Genomic DNA, 24,085 nt, shown 5'->3' on the forward strand with positions numbered 1-24,085 from the left:
TGATGTAGTACGAGCTGATTTTCAGTTAGTAATTTTGCACAAGCGTCGTTTCGCTCCCTTTGCGCACGCGCATTTCTGCTTTCGCGCATGCGCAGTTTGCGATTTTTTTGCCGTTTGCGATGCGATGAACTGCTGCGATCAACTCGGAATGAGGGCCAATATGTGTACAACCGCCACTTGCATCCGCCCCTGAATGACCCCCTTACTGTGCTATATTACTTAGATACTGTAAATACAATACTGCTAGCAGATTCTGATTCAGGGTTGATATAAACAACACAATATGTCAATGTCATTTTAATGACCAATTGTCGTGTATCATAAAACATATAACTCAAACATTTCATCACAATGTACTGCAGACAGTTCCAGTAATTTATGACTTGTGGTTTTCAACATCTCTTTAAATGTGTCTATCCTAAAATAATAAGACCGGAGCCTGGGTCCCTTCCAAGCCACACACTTTGCATGATATGAACATATGTTAGTCATCTGCAAGTCTGTTTCTACACATTCGTCCTATCCCATGTTTCCAGACTGGGATTTATATGACTGGAGATCTGATTTCATAACGTTTTGCCGGTCAACTGAAAAAAAGGTGTCATGTTCCTGGCACTATGACTAGCAACGTGCAGTAAAGAGTTAGTTTTGTTCTTCTAGGCAGTGTGTTATTTCAGGATAAGTGAAGGTCGTCACTCCATGAGTTCAGTGTAGTCACAGGTATTTTCCCGCTGGCCACATGGGTACAGGAGCAGCTCCTTCCCCAGTGAAGTAATGGGCTCAATCTGTCAAAAAAACAAACAAGGAAGTTAAATAATGTTGGAAATTTCCCAGGTCTTTTGAAAGCAACTTCATCTAGATAACACGCTCTCAGGTTACTTACTGCACATACACTACATCAGGGGCGTTTTAAGAGAGGAGGAGGCCCGTGTGCAGCCTTCTGCATCAGGGGCCCCCTCCACTCTGACTGATGCACAGGTTTTAATACTTAAGTCCGCCGGTGGTGCCATTCTTCTCCACAGCGCCAATAGAGTCTGAGCACAGACTCTATTGCGCATGCGCAAACCCCCATGAACACGGTGGAGCGCCCATTTTCCCGAAGATTTTCCTAATGTGCATGCACGAAACTCCGGAAAAATGGCTGCAGTGCCATCTTTCCGTAGTTTTCAGCAGGCGCAATAGAGTTTGTTTCCCCTAGTGTTCAGACTCTATTGCGCTGCCGAGAAGGGATGGCTCTGACGGGGGACTCCAGAGAGGTAAGTATTAAACAAATGTGTGCGGGGTGGGCCCCACTGGACCCATGTGCCCCGCACACACTGCACCCATTATAGATACACCAATGCACTACATACTGTACAGTATGTAACAGACAATTGTATATCACAGTGCCACGGCCTTTGTAAACAGTTTAATAAGTAGTGTTTCCTGTAGTTGTTCTAATGAAACCTGGATTCAAGGCACCTTGTTACGCAGATACTAGATACATTATTATTATTATTATTATTATTCGAAGAGGGGCAGAAATCAGGGGGTGCGGCCTCACGGGAAGTGCCGTGATTACAAGCCACGTTTTCATCACTTTAAGGGCACGTCCAGTGCTCTGTGAGCTGCTGACCATGCCCCCGATCCCTCTCCCATAGACCCATAGACACTGTGCCATTCACTGCTGTTCTAGCAAGTTAAAGGGGGCCCCCCCAACTCCCCCCACCACAGGACACTGTGGTCTGTGGGTGGGACAGCAATACAGTGGGCAAAAAACTGGACTGTCGAGACAAAATTGGGACAGTTGGGGAGTATGGTATTATTATCCTTTATATAGCATTAAAACATTGATAACAGATACTGCTCAAGTGGACTTTACAATCGAATTCGTTACCATAGGCACACAAATTTACAAAGTGGCGATTTTGGGGCCTAATTCAGATCTGATAATTTTCTCAGACAAACGAGGGGCTGCACAGCACAGGGCTAGTCCGCCCCACATGTCTGGCTCTGCCCCTACTCCCCCCCCCCCCCCCCCCCCCGCACTGGTGCAAAAGTGCTTTTGCACCCGGTGAGTAGCTCCCTGCCTGCACAGCTCATGCGCTCTGGCAGGGAGCTGCCCATCGCATCCCGGGTCAGAGCGCCTGTGTATGACGTCACATAGCCGCCGCGGCCCGCCCTCGCAACAGTCCGGAAACGCCTGCGTTGTCCGGACCGCACCCCACCAACGGCGTTCTAACGCCACCTCCCGCCCCGCTACTGCCTGTCAATCAGGCAGAGGCGATCGCAGCTTTCAGCATCTCACTGGGCTCCCTGGGTGCGCACACGCACTAAATCATATAAAACATTACAATACACCATAATAAAAATCATCATTTCACAAGTGGCAGTTATAAACCTAAACAATATTGTTAAAAAAACGAGAGGGAAATATCCCATAACAAGTCCAGCTCCAATAATAACCAGTGTTTGCAGTAAAAGTATTAAGCCAAAAGATATGAACAGACCTGTACAGGGAGCTCTGCAAACAGTAAATGGGTATTACACTTGTGCTACCTTGTGATACTCAACGAGGTCAGCCAGAGTTGCATGCTGCAGCTGGTCTACTCCCAGGAAGCTGCACGAAGTGCCAGAAGCGTCTATGAGGAAGTGCATACATTCATCTTCATGGCGGTAGGTGAGGACATACCCATGGATCTTCTCACTCACACGGATCAGGAAGCTCCCTGGTACATGGCTCTTTAATATGTCTTCTGACTCTGGTCTAGATATGATGCCTGGTGACAGTAAACATGAGAAAAAAGGTCTATAACATTGCCTATATTGTAATGAATGCAAATTAACTGATGATGTCATCCAATCTGGTGAAGAACTGTTTCTTAAGAACATAAAGGCTGACAGGTAGATCTGTGAAGCACAATAGCACATACCTATTAAACATCATGATCATTCCTAATTACAGTACACATGTATTTATTCATTAGGTTTACGTTTCCTTTGCTTGAGGACAACAAATATACCCATGGCTATTTTCTGGTTTACAAACAGCTTGAATGACACTAGTCCGTGCACATTGCTAATCAATGTCACATTCTAATAATGTCCATGTTATATAATTCCACAAACAGGAATGAGATAATCTGATAATGTGTTACAGTGTCTACCCATAAGATCGCACTGTTTACGTAACGGATTTCTCCGACAGCATTCATAGTAGTGAATATAATTACTGTATTTTGCAACAATTAATACTGTTTGTTATCTGTGCAAATAAAATCAATGCCCCACCTTGTGTGAGTCACCCGAGTGCAATCGGTATTCGGACTCTGGCACCAATTAGGTCGACACCCATGAGTCGACAGTGGCTAAGTCGATGCTAGAAATAGGTCGACATGAAAAAAAAGGTTGACATAAGTTTTTCACATTTAAAAAAAAAACTTTTTCATACTTTACAATCCACGTGGACTACGTTTGGGAACGGTAACCTGTGCCGAGCGAAGCGAGGCACCTTGCCCGCAGCATGGCGAGCGAAGCGAGCCATGCAAGGGGACATGGTGCACTAATTGGGGTTCCTGGTCACTTGATGGAGAAAACGACACCAAATAAAACATAAAAAACTCATGCCGAGCTTTTTTCATGTTGACCTTGTTCATGTTGACCTAATGGCCGTGCCAACCTATTTCTAGTGTCGACCTAGCCACTGTCGACCAATGGGTGTCGACCTAATTGATGTCGACCCTGAGTCCCATACCCGTGCAAACAATAACCTCTAGGTTACAGGGAGAAAGGCTGTCATCAGCTGATTGTACTGCTTGGTTAATAGATACTGTGGTAGGGGAAGTTACTCTTTACATATTTAAATAAAAAGACACCCATCACATTTTCTTTTGAATTGAACAGTCGAGTTTGTATGAGATGAAAGTGTACGGAGCTCCTCTGTCTGTTCTTCAACAAGGTGTCAGCAAATTGCAAAAAGACAATTTAAACTTTTATTAACAGTTTCTTTTATAGCAAAGCAAATTCCATTGCGCTTTACAACTAAAGTTCAATATTTGTGATAAAATCGAACTTCAAACTTTAGTTACTAGCTTAGCGGTTGTAAAGTCAAACAAAAATGAATTTCATACTTTTTCAAGGCTATTGCAAGCTACAGTTCGAGGTCATTGTGCTGGGCCTGTTTTACTTAATTCTGTATTGGCCTCTCTAGTCTGTGATATATTTAGCAGAAAGTATATTGTACTTACACAATGACACACAAATGTCCTCATACATTGACAGAATTAGAAGTCTGCCTGCCATTTTTCCACCCCTGTGTGCCTGCCTGTGTCCAAATAGAAAATCCAACGATTTTATGTGCAGTTTCTAAAGTTCCACATCTTGGATGCAGTTTTCACATCCAACTTGCAATTGGGAGACTGAAATCTCAAGGAACCTCTGGGTTGTACTGCTTTTGAAACCTCAAACACACATGCAGTTTTGGCCATTTGCATGGTTAAAAAGATAGCATCTAACAGGTTTAACAGATCAAATCAATGGCATTCTATCAGACAAATGGTTCCGGTATGAATGGTCGACAGTCATTAGGTCGACCACTATTGGTCGACATTGACATGGTCGACATGGACACATGGTCGACACACGAAAATTGTCGACACATGATGGGTCGACACGTGAAAAGGTCGACCTGAGTTTTTTAACTTTTTTTGGTGTCGTTTTTTGCGTAAAGTGACTGGGAACCCCAATTAGTGCACCGCTTCGCTCGCCATGCTTCGGGCATGGTGCCTTCGCTCCGCTACCGCTTCGCTCGGCACACTTTACCGTTCCAATCGTAGTCCATGTGGATCGTAAAGTATGGAAAAGTTCCCCAAAAGAAAAAAAAGTTAAAAAACCCATGTCGACCTTTTCACGTGTCGACCTTTCATGTGTCGACCATGTGTCCATGTCGACCATGTCAATGTCGACCAATAGTGGTCAACCTAATGACTGTCGACCATAACATGGTCGACCATGTGAACGGATACCCAGACAAATACATAAGTGCCCACCATCCAATAACTGAATTAACACAGTGCCATGCAGCCTGGGCTGTTTACCACTGAAGCATTATCGCTTGGTTTTCACAGCAACATACGCTAAGCGGGTGTAGTATGGTATGCCGGCGCTCGGGCTCCCGGCGACCAGCATACCGGCGCCGGGAGCCCGACCGCCGGCATACCGACAGCGTGGCGAGCGCAAAGGAGCCCCTTGCGGGCTCGCTGCGCTCGCCACGCTACGGGCACGGTGGCGCGCTACGCACTATTTTATTCTCCCTCCAGGGGGGTCGTGGACCCCCACGAGGGAGAATAGTTGTCGGTATGCCGTGTGTCGGGATTCCGGCGCCGGTATACTGTGCGCCGGGATCCCAACATTCGGCATACAGAAGACCACCCACGCTAAGCTATTAATAGGGAGATGGTAATACTGGCCATACATTTACGGCTCGATTCCCAGTTCTGCTAATGCCAATCCCTGGACATTGATGGTCGGCGATCTGTCGGGGAATCGTCAAAAAACAGCATGACTTGCTGATCCCGTTAATTTTTGGTTGGAATTAGAAAATCGAGGCTTTCCACCATGTTGGATTTTCCAATCCCCTAACTTAGGTAACGGAAGAACGGGTAATTGTCCAATAGCTGCTTAATGTAGGGCCCCTTGAGAGTGTCATAGCACAAAACTGCTGGGCATATAGGGCCTAATTCCGAGTTGAACGCAGCAGCAAATTTGTTAGCAGTTGACCAAAACCATGTGCACTGCAAGGAGCGGGGGGGGGGGGGGGGGGGGGGGGGGTAACATGTGCAGAGAGAGTTAGATTTGGGTGGGGTGTGTTCAAACTGAAATCTAAATTGCAGTGTAGAAATTAAGCAGCCAGTATTTACCCTGCACAAAAACAATATAACCCACCCAAATCTAACGCTCTCTGCACATGTTACATCTGCCCCCCCCCTGCAGTGCACATGGTTTTGCCCAACTGCTAGCAAATTTGCTGCTGCGATCAACTCTGAATTACCCCCATAGAGCGCCAAACTCGTTACCAGTGGTAAAAACAGATTTCTAGAGGGTGGTTTCCAAATGCAGTACACAATCTCCCACTCTGCGGAACATTGGAGCAAGTTCAGGAGTCTGAAAGAGCGGTAGAAGAGCCTAGTAACGAACATGGACATTAATGTAAACATTGGAATTTTTATACACTGGATACTGTATGCAATACAGAATTAATATTTAACACAATAGATGTTCTAGGATATAGGCTGTATTAAACATATGTAGATAATGTAAATAAGATAAGTGGTCAGGAAAAGGTAAAAGATACCGCAATAAATAAACACACAAACTAGAGATGAGCGCCTGAAATTTTTCGGGTTTTGTGTTTTGGTTTTGGGTTCGGATCCGCGGCCGTGTTTTGGGTTCGAACGCGTTTTGGCAAAACCTCACCGAATTTTTTTTGTCGGATTCGGGTGTGTTTTGGATTCGGGTGTTTTTTTCAAAAAACACTAAAAAACAGCTTAAATCATAGAATTTGGGGGTCATTTTGATCCCAAAGTATTATTAACCTCAAAAACCATAATTTACACTCATTTTCAGTCTATTCTGAATACCTCACACCTCACAATATTATTTTTAGTCCTAAAATTTGCACCGAGGTCGCTGTGTGAGTAAGATAAGCGACCCTAGTGGCCGACACAAACACCGGGCCCATCTAGGAGTGGCACTGCAGTGTCACGCAGGATGTCCCTTCCAAAAAACCCTCCCCAAACAGCACATGACGCAAAGAAAAAAAGAGGCGCAATGAGGTAGCTGTGTGAGTAAGATTAGCGACCCTAGTGGCCGACACAAACACCGGGCCCATCTAGGAGTGGCACTGCAGTGTCACGCAGGATGGCCCTTCCAAAAAACCCTCCCCAAACAGCACATGACGCAAAGAAAAAAAGAGGCGCAATGAGGTAGCTGTGTGAGTAAGATTAGCGACCCTAGTGGCCGACACAAACACCGGGCCCATCTAGGAGTGGCACTGCAGTGTCACGCAGGATGTCCCTTCCAAAAAACCCTCCCCAAACAGCACATGACGCAAAGAAAAAAAGAGGCGCAATGAGGTAGCTGTGTGAGTAAGATTAGCGACCCTAGTGGCCGACACAAACACCGGGCCCATCTAGGAGTGGCACTGCAGTGTCACGCAGGATGTCCCTTCCAAAAAACCCTCCCCAAACAGCACATGACGCAAAGAAAAAAAGAGGCGCAATGAGGTAGCTGACTGTGTGAGTAAGATTAGCGACCCTAGTGGCCGACACAAACACCGGGCCCATTTAGGAGTGGCACTGCAGTGTCACGCAGGATGTCCCTTCCAAAAAACCCTCCCCAATCAGCACATGATGCAAAGAAAAAGAAAAGAAAAAAGAGGTGCAAGATGGAATTGTCCTTGGGCCCTCCCACCCACCCTTATGTTGTATAAACAAAACAGGACATGCACACTTTAACCAACCCATCATTTCAGTGACAGGGTCTGCCACACGACTGTGACTGATATGACGGGTTGGTTTGGACCCCCCCCAAAAAAGAAGCAATTAATCTCTCCTTGCACAAACTGGCTCTACAGAGGCAAGATGTCCACCTCATCATCACCCTCCGATATATCACCGTGTACATCCCCCTCCTCACAGATTATCAATTCGTCCCCACTGGAATCCACCATCTCAGCTCCCTGTGTACTTTGTGGAGGCAATTGCTGCTGGTCAATGTCTCCGCGGAGGAATTGATTATAATTCATTTTAATGAACATCATCTTCTCCACATTTTCTGGATGTAACCTCGTACGCCGATTGCTGACAAGGTGAGCGGCGGCACTAAACACTCTTTCGGAGTACACACTTGTGGGAGGGCAACTTAGGTAGAATAAAGCCAGTTTGTGCAAGGGCCTCCAAATTGCCTCTTTTTCCTGCCAGTATAAGTACGGACTGTGTGACGTGCCTACTTGGATGCGGTCACTCATATAATCCTCCACCATTCTATCAATGTTGAGAGAATCATATGCAGTGACAGTAGACGACATGTCCGTAATCGTTGTCAGGTCCTTCAGTCCGGACCAGATGTCAGCATCAGCAGTCGCTCCAGACTGCCCTGCATCACCGCCAGCGGGTGGGCTCGGAATTCTGAGCCTTTTCCTCGCACCCCCAGTTGCGGGAGAATGTGAAGGAGGAGATGTTGACAGGTCGCGTTCCGCTTGACTTGACAATTTTGTCACCAGCAGGTCTTTCAGCCCCAGCAGACTTGTGTCTGCCGGAAAGAGAGATCCAAGGTAGGCTTTAAATCTAGGATCGAGCACGGTGGCCAAAATGTAGTGCTCTGATTTCAACAGATTGACCACCCGTGAATCCTTGTTAAGCGAATTAAGGGCTCCATCCACAAGTCCCACATGCCTAGCGGAATCGCTCCGTGTTAGCTCCTCCTTCAATGTCTCCAGCTTCTTCTGCAAAAGCCTGATGAGGGGAATGACCTGACTCAGGCTGGCAGTGTCTGAACTGACTTCACGTGTGGCAAGTTCAAAGGGCATCAGAACCTTGCACAACGTTGAAATCATTCTCCACTGCGCTTGAGACAGGTGCATTCCACCTACTATATCGTGCTCAATTGTATAGGCTTGAATGGCCTTTTGCTGCTCCTCCAACCTCTGAAGCATATAGAGGGTTGAATTCCACCTCGTTACCACTTCTTGCTTCAGATGATGGCAGGGCAGGTTCAGTAGTTTTTGGTGGTGCTCCAGTCTTCTGTACGTGGTGCCTGTACGCCGAAAGTGTCCCGCAATTCTTCTGGCCACCGACAGCATCTCTTGCACGCCCCTGTCGTTTTTTTAAAAATTCTGCACCACCAAATTCAAGGTATGTGCAAAACATGGGACGTGCTGGAATTTGCCCATATTTAATGCACACACAATATTGCTGGCGTTGTCCGATGCCACAAATCCACAGGAGAGTCCAATTGGGGTAAGCCATTCCGCGATGATCTTCCTCAGTTGCCGTAAGAGGTTTTCAGCTGTGTGCGTATTCTGGAAACCGGTGATACAAAGCGTAGCCTGCCTAGGAAAGAGTTGGCGTTTGCGAGATGCTGCTACTGGTGCCGCCGCTGCTGTTCTTGCGGCGGGAGTCCATACATCTACCCAGTGGGCTGTCACAGTCATATAGTCCTGACCCTGCCCTGCTCCACTTGTCCACATGTCCGTGGTTAAGTGGACATTGGGTACAACTGCATTTTTTAGGACACTGGTGAGTCTTTTTCTGACGTCCGTGTACATTCTCGGTATCGCCTGCCTAGAGAAGTGGAACCTAGATGGTATTTGGTAACGGGGGCACACTGCCTCAATAAATTGTCTAGTTCCCTGTGAACTAACGGCGGATACCGGACGCACGTCTAACACCAACATAGTTGTCAAGGCCTCAGTTATCCGCTTTGCAGCAGGATGACTGCTGTGATATTTCATCTTCCTCGCAAAGGACTGTTGAACAGTCAATTGCTTACTGGAAGTAGTACAAGTGGGCTTACGACTTCCCCTCTGGGATGACCATCGACTCCCAGCAGCAACAACAGCAGCGCCAGCAGCAGTAGGCGTTACACGCAAGGATGCATCGGAGGAATCCCAGGCAGGAGAGGAATCGTCAGAATTACCAGTGACATGGCCTGCAGGACTATTGGCATTCCTGGGGAAGGAGGAAATTGACACTGAGGGAGTTGGTGGGGTGGTTTGCGTGAGCTTGGTTACAAGAGGAAGGGATTTACTGGTCAGTGGACTGCTTCCGCTGTCACCCAAAGTTTTTGAACTTGTCACTGACTTATTATGAATGCGCTGCAGGTGACGTATAAGGGAGGATGTTCCGAGGTGGTTAACGTCCTTACCCCTACTTATTACAGCTTGACAAAGGGAACACACGGCTTGACACCTGTTGTCCGCATTTCTGGTGAAATACCTCCACACCGAAGAGCTGATTTTTTTGGTATTTTCACCTGGCATGTCAACGGCCATATTCCTCCCACGGACAACAGGTGTCTCCCCGGGTGCCTGACTTAAACAAACCACCTCACCATCAGAATCCTCCTGGTCAATTTCCTCCCCAGCGCCAGCAACACCCATATCCTCCTCATCCTGGTGTACTTCAACACTGACATCTTCAATCTGACTATCAGGAACTGGACTGCGGGTGCTCCTTCCAGCACTTGCAGGGGGTGTGCAAATGGTGGAAGGCGCATGCTCTTCACGTCCAGTGTTGGGAAGGTCAGGCATCGCAACCGACACAATTGGACTCTCCTTGTGGATTTGGGATTTCGAAGAATGCACAGTTCTTTGCTGTGCTGCTTTAGCCAGCTTGAGTCTTTTCATTTTTCTAGCGAGAGGCTGAGTGCTTCCATCCTCATGTGAAGCTGAACCACTAGCCATGAACATAGGCCAGGGCCTCAGCTGTTCCTTGCCACTCCGTGTCGTAAATGGCATATTGGCAAGTTTACGCTTCTCCTCCGACAATTTTATTTTAGGTTTTGGAGTCCTTTTTTTTCTGATATTTGGTGTTTTGGATTTGACATGCTCTGTACTATGACATTGGGCATCGGCCTTGGCAGACGACGTTGCTGGCATTTCATCGTCTCGGCCATGACTAGTGGCAGCAGCTTCAGCACGAGGTGGAAGTGGATCTTGATCTTTCCCTAATTTTGGAACCTCAACATTTTTGTTCTCCATATTTTAATAGGCACAACTAAAAGGCACCTCAGGTAAACAATGGAGATGGATACTAGTATACAATTATGGACTGCCTGCCGAGTGCAGACACAGAGGTAGCCACAGCCGTGAACTACCGTACTGTACTGTGTCTGCTGCTAATATAGACTGGTTGATAAAGAGATGTCTATGTAACTATGTATGTATAAAGAAGAAAGAAAAAAAAACCACGGTTAGGTGGTATACAATTATGGACGGACGGACTGCCGAGTGCAGACACAGAGGTAGCCACAGCCGTGAACTACCGTACTGTACTGTGTCTGCTGCTAATAATATAGACTGGTTGATAAAGAGATGTCGTAGTAGTATGTATGTATAAAGAAGAAAGAAAAAAAAACCACGGTTAGGTGGTATACAATTATGGACGGACTGCCTGCCGAGTGCAGACACAGAGGTAGCCACAGCCGTGAACTACCGTACTGTACTGTGTCTGCTGCTAATATAGACTGGTTGATAAAGAGATGTCTATGTAACTATGTATGTATAAAGAAGAAAGAAAAAAAAACCACGGTTAGGTGGTATACAATTATGGACGGACTGCCTGCCGAGTGCAGACACAGAGGTAGCCACAGCCGTGAACTACCGTACTGTACTGTGTCTGCTGCTAATATAGACTGGTTGATAAAGAGATGTCTATGTAACTATGTATGTATAAAGAAGAAAGAAAAAAAAACCACGGTTAGGTGGTATACAATTATGGACGGACTGCCTGCCGAGTGCAGACACAGAGGTAGCCACAGCCGTGAACTACCGTACTGTACTGTGTCTGCTGCTAATATAGACTGGTTGATAAAGAGATGTCGTAGTAGTATGTATGTATAAAGAAGAAAAAAAAACCACGGTTAGGTGGTATACAATTATGGACGGACTGCCTGCCGAGTGCAGACACAGAGGTAGCCACAGCCGTGAACTACCGTACTGTGTCTGCTGCGACTGGATGATAAATGATATAAAAAATATATATATATCACTACTGCAGCCGGACAGGTATATATTATATAATGACGGACCTGCTGGACACTGTCTGTCAGCAGAATGAGTTTTATTTTTATAGAATAAAAAAAACAACAACACACAAGTGAAGTCACACGACGAGTGTTTAACTTTTTCAGGCAATCACAATATAAGTATACTACTAACTATACTGGTGGTCAGTGTGGTCAGGTCACTGGTCAGTCACACTGGCAGTGGCACTCCTGCAGCAAAAGTGTGCACTGTTTAATTTTAATATAATATTATGTACTCCTGGCTCCTGCTATAACCTATAACTGGCACTGCAGTGCTCCCCAGTCTCCCCCACAATTATAAGCTGTGTGAGCTGAGCAGTCAGACAGATATATAATATATATAGATGATGCAGCACACTGGGCTGAGCCTGAGCAGTGCACACAGATATGGTATGTGACTGAGTCACTGTGTGTATCGCTTTTTTCAGGCAGAGAACGGATATATTAAATAAACTGCACTGTCTGGTGGTCACTCACTAGTAAACTCTCTGCACTCTCTACACTTCTACAGTACTCCTCCTAGTCCTAAGCTCCAGTAAATCTCTCTCTCTTATAATCTAAATGGAGAGGACGCCAGCCACGTCCTCTCACTATCAATCTCAATGCACGTGTGAAAATGGCGGCGACGCGCGGCTCCTTATATAGAATCCGAGTCTCGCGAGAATCCGACAGCGTCATGATGACGTTCGGGCGCGCTCGGGTTAACCGAGCAAGGCGGGAGGATCCGAGTCTGCTCGGACCCGTGAAAAAAACCATGAAGTTCGGGCGGGTTCGGATTCAGAGAAACCGAACCCGCTCATCTCTAACACAAACATATTAGAACCAGTATTACATTTTCTAAGCACACATTCTTCCACCTCCTGGTAAGGCTCCTGTCTTTTCTTTCTGGTAGCTACTCCCTGGTCTAGTGCTTCGATTGAGGATTCAGAGCCACACACACCGCAAACTTGGTAGAAGAAAGTGCTACCATTGGGCATGTGCAACAGCTCTGCTCTTTCCCTGAAACTGCATGATGTGGCGGCAGCACTAGTAATAGTATTATATACCAATGCTATTATTGTCATTGTTTGAGCCACTTGTCAAGAAGAACCCCCATATGTGTGCCTATGGTTTTGCTACAGTGAGCCCAAAAAACAAGCAGGTTTCCTCTACTAGAGCACACAGGCCCAGTGCTGAGTAGCAGTCACACCCTCCTGATTTAACCAATGCGGAAAACTCCTGGATCAACTATTTTTGCAATATGGTGCTTGTGACACTTTTTGTTTTTGTTTCAAATAACAACTTGAACCCACTCTGCTAGGTGAGATAGCTCCAACAGCATGTGTCACCCCTCACATCCATGTGTTTTTACATTCAACAATGGTTTCTATTGTGCTTGACACACGCCTGAAGTTTTGCATCACAGCAAGTTACCCAATTTACAAATGGGGTTTGAGTCGTTTCACACATCATGCTTTTTCTTTCTTTCATTCCATTAGCTTGCTATTAGTATGTTTCATATTTTACAAACTTAAAAATAGCAAAACCGCGCTTTGGCCTGGGCGGAATAAGCTGCGAGTACTGCACTATGAATTACCACATTAAATGAATGCGCACTATGCAGGACATTTTCATGAAGTACACTCCTGATATCCGCATACAATATTGCATTTATAAATGGCAAGTTGCAGACATTGTGGCAGTGTCCTACATTAGTTCTGCAGTGGGCGACCTAGATGAAGTGCACGAAAGAGTAGTCAGACTATAAACTAAATAAATAACTGAATAAATATTAACAAAGCAACAAACATAGGAACACTAAGCTAATATATATAGATGGTGAAGTTTCATTATTAAATCACTGCAAAATTGTCAAAATTTGTATTATATCTTTAGTGCATAACTGGTAAACTTAGAAAACAATAATATTACCAGGTTTGGCACAGCCATACGTCCAGCGCAGACAGGTACTCTACCTTCTATTGATGACTTTACAGAATGGAAGGAGCACTCACAACAATGAATGGGAAGAGCCAATGAGCTGAGTAACCGTGACACATAACTTACTTGACATGATTAATTAGAACAGTCTAGTATTTCTTATGTCACATAATTATAATGAGGTATAGTAACTATTAAGCCATAATTGTGGTGCTCCAGACTATTGCCTGGTTAGAGCGTAGCTTGGGTGTACACAGCATATCCCTAATTCACAGGGGTATGGATCATCAGATCTACATGACAAAGGTCTCTCATTCGGTCGACCAATGATGGTCGACATGCATATGGTCGACACGGTCAAAATGTCAACTTGACAAAAAGTAGCCAGTAGGACAGGTCGACAGGGTAAAAATAAGATTTTACTCACCGGTAAATCTATTTCTCGTAGTCCGTAGTGGATGCTGGGAACTCCGTAAGGACCATGGGGAATAGCGGCTCCGCAGGAGACTGGGCACAACTAAAAGAAAGCTTTTAGACTACCTGGTGTGCACTGGCTCCTCCCACTATGACCCTCCTCCAAGCCTCAGTTAGGATACTGTGCCCGGAAGAGCTGACACAATAAGGAAGGATTTTGAATCCCGGGTAAGACTCATACCAGCCACACCAATCACACCGTATAACTTGTGATACTATACCCAGTTAACAGTATGAAATATAACTGATACAAGAAATACAGATGGAGGGCGCTGTCAATAGCCGCTGGTGTAGGGGGTGGTAATCCCCAATATATGTTGTCACAGAAAAAAACAGAAAACACCTGCGCTCTGTTGTTAGTAGGGGTATATCCCTCTATTCTCTACAATAATAATCAAACACTTGAAAAATGAAAAAATGAATATAAAAATATAAAAGGACGGTAGGTTTTAGGTTGAATTAATATATATTTAATAAGATTGTTATCTAAAAACATATAAGATGTCTGGCATATAAAATCAACTCAAACAACTCAATTCATGGGTCACAAGACATTCACTAATCCCCTTAGGAGAAATATATCATACCCCAGGCTAGGATTCTCTCCAGATTATGGTTCACAAGTAAATTGTAGGTGAGTAGCAGCTTTGGTAAGTCCCTTTTTTAAGCACACCGTGCAAGCTTTTTCATGCGGATAGGGATTTCTCCAATCTCACCATAAGAGGTAGGGTCCAAAGTGGAGAGTCCAATTGGTGCCGTCCGGGTAAAGTGTGAAGAAAAGTTCTCCAATTTTGAAGAGGGGATATTTAGTGAAAATGTCCAACAGTGTCGTCTCAACGCGTTTCGCTGGTGTTAGCTGCCAGCTTCCTCAGGAGTGAATCACTCCTGAGGAAGCTGGCAGCTAACACCAGCGAAACGCGTTGAGACAACACTGTTGGACATTTTTACTAAATATCCCCTCTTCAAAATTGGAGAACTTTTCTTCACACTTTACCCGGACGGCACCAATTGGACTCTCCACTTTGGACCCTACCTCTTATGGTGAGATTGGAGAAATCCCTATCCGCATGAAAAAGCTTGCACGGTGTGCTTAAAAAAGGGACTTACCAAAGCTGCTACTCACCTACAACTTACTTGTGGACCATAATCTGGAGAGAATCCTAGCCTGGGGTATGATATATTTCTCCTAAGGGGATTAGTGAATGTCTTGTGACCCATGAATTGAGTTGTTTGAGTTGATTTTATATGCCAGACATCTTATATGTTTTTAGATAACAATCTTATTAAATATATATTAATTCAACCTAAAACCTACCGTCCTTTTATATTTTTATATTCATTTTTTCATTTTTCAAGTGTTTGATTATTATTGTAGAGAATAGAGGGATATACCCCTACTAACAACAGAGCGCAGGTGTTTTCTGTTTTTTTCTGAAATATAACGGAGCCTCTCAACAGATGGCTCAACAATAACCCTTAGTTAGGCAATAACTACATACAAATATTGCAGACAATCCGCACTTGGGATGGGCGCCCAGCATCCACTATGGACTACGAGAAATAGATTTACCGGTGAGTAAAAATCTTATTTTCTCTGACGTCCTAGTGGATGCTGGGAACTCCGTAAGGACCATGGGGATTATACCAAAGCTCCCAAACGGGCGGGAGAGTGCGGATGACTCTGCAGCACCGAATGAGAGAACTCAAGGTCCTCCTCAGCCAGGGTATCAAATTTGTAGAATTTTGCAAACGTGTTTGCCCCTGACCAAGTTGCAGCTCGGCAAAGTTGTAAAGCCGAGACCCCTCGGGCAGCCGCCCAAGATGAGCCCACTTTCCTCGTGGAATGGGCTTTTACTGATTTAGGATGCGGCAATCCAGCCGCAGAATGCTCCTGCTAAATTGTGCTACAAATTCAGCGAGCAATAGTCTGCTAAGAAGCAGGAGCACCTATTTTGTTGGGTGCCTACAGGATAAAAAGCGAGTCAATTTTCCTGACTCCAGCCGTCCTGGAAATATAAATTTTTAAGGCCCTGACTACGTCCAGTAACTTGGAATCTTTCAAGTCCCTAGTAGCCGCAGGCACTACAATAGGTTGGTTCAAGTGAAAAGCTGATACCACCTTAGGGAGAAACTGGGGACGAGTCCTCAATTCTGCCCTATCCATATGGAAAATCAGATAAGGGCTTTTACATGACAAAGCCGCCAATTCTGACACACGCCTGGCCGAAGCCAAGGCCAATAACATGACCACTTTCCACGTGAGATATTTCAAATCCACAGTTTTAAGTGGCTCACACCAATGTGATTTTAGGAAACTCAACACCACGTTGAGATCCCAAGGTGCCACAGGAGGCACAAAAGGGGGCTGAATATGTAGCACTCCCTTTACAAATGTCTGAACTCCAGGCAGTGAAGCCAGTTCTTTCTGGAAGAGAATCGACAGAGCCGAAATCTGGACCTTAATGGAACCCAAGTTTAGGCCCATAGTCACTCCTGACTGTAGGAAGTGCAGAAAACGACCCAGCTGAAATTCCTCTGTTGGGGCCTTCCTGGCCTCACACCACGCAACATATGGTTTGCGGTTACTTCTTTCCTGGCTTTTATCAGCGTAGGAATGACTTCCTCCGGAATGCCCTTTTCCTTTAGGATCCGGAATTCAACCGCCATGCCGTCAAACGCAGCCGCGGTAAGTCTTGGAACAGACAGGGCCCCTGCTGTAGCAGATCCTGTCTGAGCGGTAGAGGCCATGGGTCCTCTGATATCATTTCTTGAAGTTCTGGGTACCAAGCTCGTCTTGGCCCATCAGGAACCACGAGTATCGTTCTTACTCCTCGTTTTCTTATTATTCTCAGTACCTTTGGTATGAGAGGCAGAGGAGGGAATACATAAACCGACTGGTACACCCACGGTGTCACTAGAGCGTCCACAGCTATCGCCTGAGGGTCCCTTGACCTGGCGGAATATCTAGTTTTTTGTTTAGGCGGGACGCTATCATGTCCACCTGTGGTCTTTCCCAACAGTTTACCAACAGTTGGAAGACTTCTGGATGAAGTCCCCACTCTCCCGGTGTAGGTCGTGTCTGCTGAGGAAGTCTGCTTCCCAGTTGACCACTCCCGGAATGAACACTGCTGACAGTGCTAAGACGTGATTTTCCGCCCATCGGAGAATCCTTGTGGCTTCTGCCATTGCCATCCTGCTTCTTGTGCCGCCCTGTCGGTTTACATGGGCGACTGCCGTGATGTTGTCTGATTGGATCAGTACCGGCTGGTTTTGAAGCAGAGGCCTTGCCAGACTTAGGGCATTGTAAATGGCCCTCAGTTCCAGAATATTTATGTGTAGGGACGACTCCTGACTTGACCAAAGTCCTTGGAAATTTCTTCCCTGTGTGACTGCCCCCAGCCTCGAAGGCTGGCATCCGTGGTTACCAGGACCCAGTCCTGTATGCCGAATCTGCGGCCCTCTTGAAGATGAGCACACTGCAGCCACCACAGTAGAGATACCCTGGTCCTTGGAGACAGGGTTATCAGCCGATGCATCTGAAGATGCGATCCCGACCACTTGTCAAAGAGGTCCCACTGAAAGGTTCTTGCATGGAACCTGCCGAATGGAATTCTGCTTCGTAAGAAGCTATCATTTTTCCCAGGACTCGTGTGCAGTGATACCTGTTTTGGTTTCAGGAGGTCTCTGACTAGAGATGACAGCTCCTTGGCTTTCTCCTGCGGGAGAAATACTTTTTTTCTGTTCTGTGTCCAGAACCATCCCCCGGAACAGTAGGCGTGTGGTAGGAACCAGCTGTGACTTTGGAATGTATAGAATCCATCCGTGCTGTTGTAGCACTTCCCGAGATAGTGCTACTCCGACCAACAACTGCTCCTTGGACCTCGCCTTTATAAGGAGATCGTCCAAGTACGGGATAATTAAAACTCCCTTTTTTCGAAGGAGTATCATCATTTCTGCCATTACCTTGGTAAAGACCCTCGGTGCCGTGGACAGTCCAAACGGCAGTGTTTGGAATTGGTAATGGCAATCCTGTACCACAAATCAGAGGTACTCCTGGTGAGGATGGTAAATGGGGACATGTAGGTAAGCATCCTTGATGTCCAGGGATACCATGTAATCCCCCTCCTCCAGGCTTGCAATAACCGCCCTGAGCGATTCCATCTTGAACTTGAATTTTTTTATGTACGTGTTCAAGGACTTCAAATTTAAAATGGGTCTCACCGAACCGTCCGGTTTCGGTACCACAAACAGTGTGGAATAGTAACCCCGTCCTTGTTGAAGTAGGGGCAACTTGACTATCACCTGCTGGGAATACAGCTTGTGAATTGCCTCTAGCACAGCCTCCCTGCCTGAGGGAGTTGTCGGCAAGGCAGATTTGAGGAAACGGCGGGGGGGAGACGCCTCGAATTCCAGCTTGTACCCCTGAGATACTACTTGAAGGATCCAGGGATCCACCTGTGAGCGAGCCCACTGATCGCTGAAATTTTTGAGGCGGCCCCCCACCGTAACTGGCTACGCCTGTGGAGCCCCCGCGTCATGCGGTGGACTCAGAGGAAGCGGGGGAAGAATTTTGATTCTGGGAACTGGCTGACTGGTGCAGCTTTTTCCCTCTTCCCTCGTCTCTGTGCAGAAAGGAAGCGCCTTTGACCCGCTTGCTTTTCTGAAGCCGAAAGGACTGTACCTGATAATACAGTGCTTTCTTAGGCTGTGAGGAAACCTGAGGTAAAAAAATTTCTTCCCAGCTGTTGCTGTGGATACGAGGTCCCAGAGACCATCCCCAAACAATTCCTCACCCTTATAAGGCTCTATGTGCCTTTTAAAGTCAGCATCACCTGTCCAGTGTCGGGTCTCTAATACCCTCCTGACAGAATGGACATTGCATTAATTCTGGATGCCAGCCGGCAAAATATCCCTCTGTGCATCCCTCATATATAAGACGACGTCTTTAATATGCTCTTATGTTCGCAAAATAGTATCCCTGTTTGACAGGGTCACAGACCACGCTGCAGCAGCACTATCTGCAGGTCTCAGTCTAGTACCGGAGTGTGTAAATACAGACTTCAGGATAGCCTCCTGCTTTTTATCAGCAGGTACCTTCAAAGTGGCCGTATCCTAAGACGGCAGTGCCACCTTTTTTGACAAACGTGTGAGCGCCTTATCCACCCTAGGGGATATCTCCCAGCGTAACTTATCTTCTGGCGGGAAAGGGTACGCCATCAGTAACTTTTTAGAAATTACCAGTTTCTTATCGGGGGGACCCACGCTTTTTCACACTTCATTCACTCATTTGATGGGGGAACAAAACACTGCCTGCTTTTTCTCCCCACACATAAAACCCCTTTTTAGTGGTACTCGGGTTAATGTCAGAAATGTGTAACACATTTTTTATTGCCGGGATCATGTAACGGATGTTCCTAGTGGATTGTGTATATGTCTCAACCTCGTCGACACTGGAGTCAGACTCCGTGTCGACATCTGTGTCTGCCATCTGAGGGAGCGGGCGTTTTTGAGCCCCTGATGGCCTTTGAGACGCCTGGGCAGGCGCGGCTGAGAAGCCGGCTGTCCCACAGCTGTTACGTCATCCAGCCTTTTATGTAAGGAGTTGACACTTTCGGTTTATACCTTCCACCTATCCATCCACTCTGGTGTCGGCCCCACAGGGGGCGACATCACATTTATCGGCATCTGCTCTGCCACCACATAAGCCTCCTCATCAAACGTGTCGACACAGCCGTACCGACACACCGCACACACACAGGGAATGCTCTGACTGAGGACAGGACCCCACACAGCCCTTTGGGGAGACAGAGAGAGAGTATGCCAGCACACACCAGAGCGCTATATAATTTAGGGATTAACACTATATTGAGTGAATTTTTCCCAATAGCTGCTTGTATATACAATATTGCGCCTAAATTTAGTGCCCCCCCTCTCTTTTTAACCCTTTGAGCCTGCAAACTACAGGGGAGAGCCTGGGGAGCTGTCTTCCAGCTGCACTGTGAAGAGAAAATGGCGCCAGTGTGCTGAGGGAGATAGCTCCGCCCCTTTTTCGCGGACTTTTCTCCCGCTTTTTTATGGATTCTGGCAGGGGTATTTATCACATATATAGCCTCTGGGGCTATATATTGTGATATATTTGCCAGCCAAGGTGTTTTTATTACTGCTCAGGGCGCCCCCCCCAGCGCCCTGCACCCTCAGTGACCGGAGTGTGAAGTGTGTATGAGGAGCAATGGCGCACAGCTGCAGTGCTGTGCGCTACCTTGGTGAAGACTGATGTCTTCTGCCGCCGATTTTCCGGACCTCTTCTTTCTTCTGGCTCTTTAAGGGGGACGGCGGCGCGGCTCCGGGAACGAACACCAAGGCCAGTTCCATGCGGTCGATCCCTCTGGAGCTAATGGTGTCCAGTAGCCTAAGAAGCCCAAGCTAGCTGCAAGCAGGTAGGTTCGCTTCTTCTCCCCTTAGTCCCTCGATGCAGTGAGCCTGTTGCCAGCAGGTCTCACTGTAAAATAAAAAACCTAAAATAAACTTTCTTTCTAGGAGCTCAGGAGAGCCCCTAGTGTGCATCCAGCTCGGCCGGACACAGAAATCTAACTGGGGCTTGGAGGAGGGTCATAGTGGGAGGAGCCAGTGCACACCAGGTAGTCTAAAAGCTTTCTTTTAGTTGTGCCCAGTCTCCTGCGGAGCCGCTATTCCCCATGGTCCTTACGGAGTTCCCAGCATCCACTAGGACGTCAGAGAAAAGGTAGACTCATGAAAGGGTTGACATGGCAAAATGTCAACTCAACAGTATTACATTTTATTGGTGTCATTTTCACGGTCAAACCACGTGTTACCCCAATTAATGTATCCAGTCCCCCCACATGGCAATCTAAGATACCACTGCACTCAGCACAGGTTACTATACCAAATCGTAGTCCACGTGGATGGTAAAGTATGGAAAAGATAACCCCTCCCCCTCACCACCACCCTCTCCCCCCCCCCCCCCCAAAAAAAAAAAAAAGCTGTGTCGACCAATAGTGTCATGAAAAAAATTGGGACAGAGAAGATGACTCTTTTTCTGGGGCACTCTTTATTGATCAATTAAAAATACATTTTATTGGTATTCTTTAAAAGATATGTATATATCAAAGTGTCGTCCCAAAATAATACGAACAGTTCAAAATAAACAAAAAGGTTGTATTTTGAACAATAACAGTAAATTACTGAGAAATTCACATTAAATGGAAACAATATAAATAAAAAAGATTAGGTTTGTTAGGCAGAAATAGTTATGATTCCGACTCTTGGACAGTGTCACTGTCCTGTTAATCACGTTATATTGTGGCTATGTTGCTTATCCAATACAAAGAATATGTAGAATAATAATTAACATTTAACTATGAACATAGGCGAAGATGTTATTTATATCCAAATAATTAATACAGGAAATCAATAAGTTTCATAAATTATCTCATGAAGTGTTGAGACATACATTTCATGTTGTTCAATTTAACGAGAGACACTGGGCAATAATGCAGTAATGATGTGTATCACCTCCTTTATCTCAATTTTTTCATGAAACCTGTTTGACTCTTGGGAGCACCACCACCAAGTTATTCAATAGGAGGTACCTATAAATGTTACGTTGGTCACATGTTTGTCACATAGATTACACTACACTACCTAACATTTTTTATCACATAGGAGGAGGTCCACATCTTCCACAACAGTCGACCAATGGTGTGTCAACCATATATCTGTTGACCATTTGTATCTTTTACATGTTAACCTAATGACTGTTCACCTTTACATGGTCGATGTAGATACAACTTCACTGACATTAAAATAACAACTGCCTGGCATGGTGACATCAGATGCGACCACACCAGGCAGTGTCTTATCTGATCTGGTCGCACAGGATGCGACCAGTCAGATAAACAGTGTTAGTAGCGGCAGGGAAGAGAAACATCCCTCCGCTGCTGCGCTCAGAAGGTCCCTCTGCCTCCCTGCACCCTCCCCTCAGTGTTGCCGATCATTGCTGATCAGTAACCACGGCAGGACCCCCCACCCAGCAGCTGCAGCCAATGGGAAAGGGTAAAACCCGACAATTTCGGAGCGGTTTTTGGGGAAACAAATCGTCAGTTAAGTGGTTAAGTAACATTATCTACTGGAACTTTTATTGATATGGAATTCCACTCTGAATGACCTATACACTTGTGTAATACCTGCTTTCAACAATTGTGTTAGATCCAATGTCCCTGTTACAATTGTCACTACTGAAACCCCTATAGCTACTGTATGCCTCTCTTTTCTTTACATTTTTGGTATGCCAATATTTTCTGCTCTTACATTTATTGTATCAACCTACTTGGCTCTTGGCACAGCAAACTTGCATGTAAAGTATGTTGTTAGTACCAAACAATTCTCTAGTGCTCACCGTGAAACCATGGGGCAATGTGGGTTCCAGATCTGTCCCATCCTGCCAGCACAGGAAGCTGCTCTTCTTTATACCATTTGATGATGTTCTCACGAGTGCAGCTGGAGTTTAGTCTTCTTATGCCCTGTCTCCTCTCAGATCTGAATTACATGAAAGCACAACCTATTAGCATACAGTATGTCGAACTAATGCTCTCAATTACACATGTATCACATGTATACGATGCTAAGGAATTATTATTTTTTACACTGATTGAATAGAGAATGTCACAAGAATTGAGTTTACTTATTATAGTTACAGTTCCATTATACTTATAACAGCCAACTTGTAACCAAAGCAAGCTGTGAGACATTGGCGTTTCTATAATGGGTGCAGTGTGTGCGGTGCACACGGGCCCCTAGGCCCAGGGGGGGCCCACACCGCACCCATTCTAATACTTACCTTTCCGGAGTCCAGCGCCGGGAACTGTGATTGCGTCGGAAATCGCAGCCAAAATGGCCGCTGAGCATGCGCGGTAGCCAAATTGGTCTCCGGATCATGGCAGGCGCCATGTTTCCGGAGACCTGCACATGCGCAGTAGACTCCAGCACAATGCCGGAGTCTACAGCGCCGTGCAGAGGAGGGGGCCCACCCTGAGGTACACACGGGCCTCTTCCTCTGTAGAAACACCCCTGCTGTGAGGGTAAATGCAGGGAACTCCAATGAAGCTAAAGTTAACACAAAGCCTTCCATCCCAAATCTAGCAGGAACGTAAGGTACACCTGCCGTTTGGAAGATATTCACAATCTCCTATGTCACCGTCTGTTATAGTATTCTACAGCGCCAGCATTTAAGTGTGACTACAATGGGCACATGCGGTCATTGGACTATGCAGTTTGAAGACTAAAACTGTATACTTTATAGTAGGCATAAGACTGAGCGGCAAACAGATTTCTAGAGGAGGTGGGTTCCAAATGCTTGATTTTAGGGTGAGTGTGGCCAGCTCATGACGACAGCATGATTAGCACATAACGAGCTATAGTCTGCCTCTGCCTCATACAACAAGCAGTGTATAATCAGACATATGCATGGTCAGCGTTCCTGATAAGCCTTTAGATGTGGTAGTGTGGCATTGTTTCATATTGGTATACTGTAACAGTATAAATAAGTAACACTATAAATGGTCTATATTAAGGTCTATACTGGGCATGTTCCGCAGTTCCGTGTCATTATACTGCATGTTGTGACTGCAGCTCTAGTAAAATCATATTGTACACTACTGCTGTGGTTATGATCTGAGCCAAGGACGTTTCTGGGAAACTGGACCAAGGTCGTCGCCCCCCCCCCCCCCCCCCCCCCCCCTTCGCATTTGACTATGGTGTATGAGACTGATAGGGTGGGCACCAGACTGTGGTTGGCATAAAATTGATAAACTTAGATTAGAGCTTTTTAAGGTGTACATCAGGCTGCATGTGGCGGACAGGATGACGTTATGCTGGACACAGGACCACG

At 46.0% G+C, this 24,085-nt stretch overlaps 1 protein-coding gene across 3 annotated transcripts in view; it reads right to left on the minus strand.

Annotated features, from left to right (window-relative positions):
• Positions 1 to 281: 281 nt before the first annotated feature.
• The window catches only part of SH2D4A (SH2 domain containing 4A), a 196,993-nt gene continuing 173,189 nt past the window's right edge, over positions 282 to 24,085 (minus strand). For all 3 annotated transcript variants that reach the window (XM_063919989.1, XM_063919991.1, XM_063919990.1), the window contains 3 exons: positions 22,595 to 22,734; positions 2,539 to 2,759; positions 282 to 785 (listed from right to left, as the gene is read on the minus strand). In XM_063919989.1, the coding sequence (XP_063776059.1) occupies positions 693 to 785; positions 2,539 to 2,759; positions 22,595 to 22,734 (454 nt within the window). In that variant the 3' untranslated portion in view covers positions 282 to 692. The remainder of the gene's footprint in view (positions 786 to 2,538; positions 2,760 to 22,594; positions 22,735 to 24,085) is intronic.

Source organism: Pseudophryne corroboree, chromosome 1 (assembly GCF_028390025.1).
Source record: "Pseudophryne corroboree isolate aPseCor3 chromosome 1, aPseCor3.hap2, whole genome shotgun sequence".
Taxonomy (NCBI): domain Eukaryota; kingdom Metazoa; phylum Chordata; class Amphibia; order Anura; family Myobatrachidae; genus Pseudophryne; species Pseudophryne corroboree.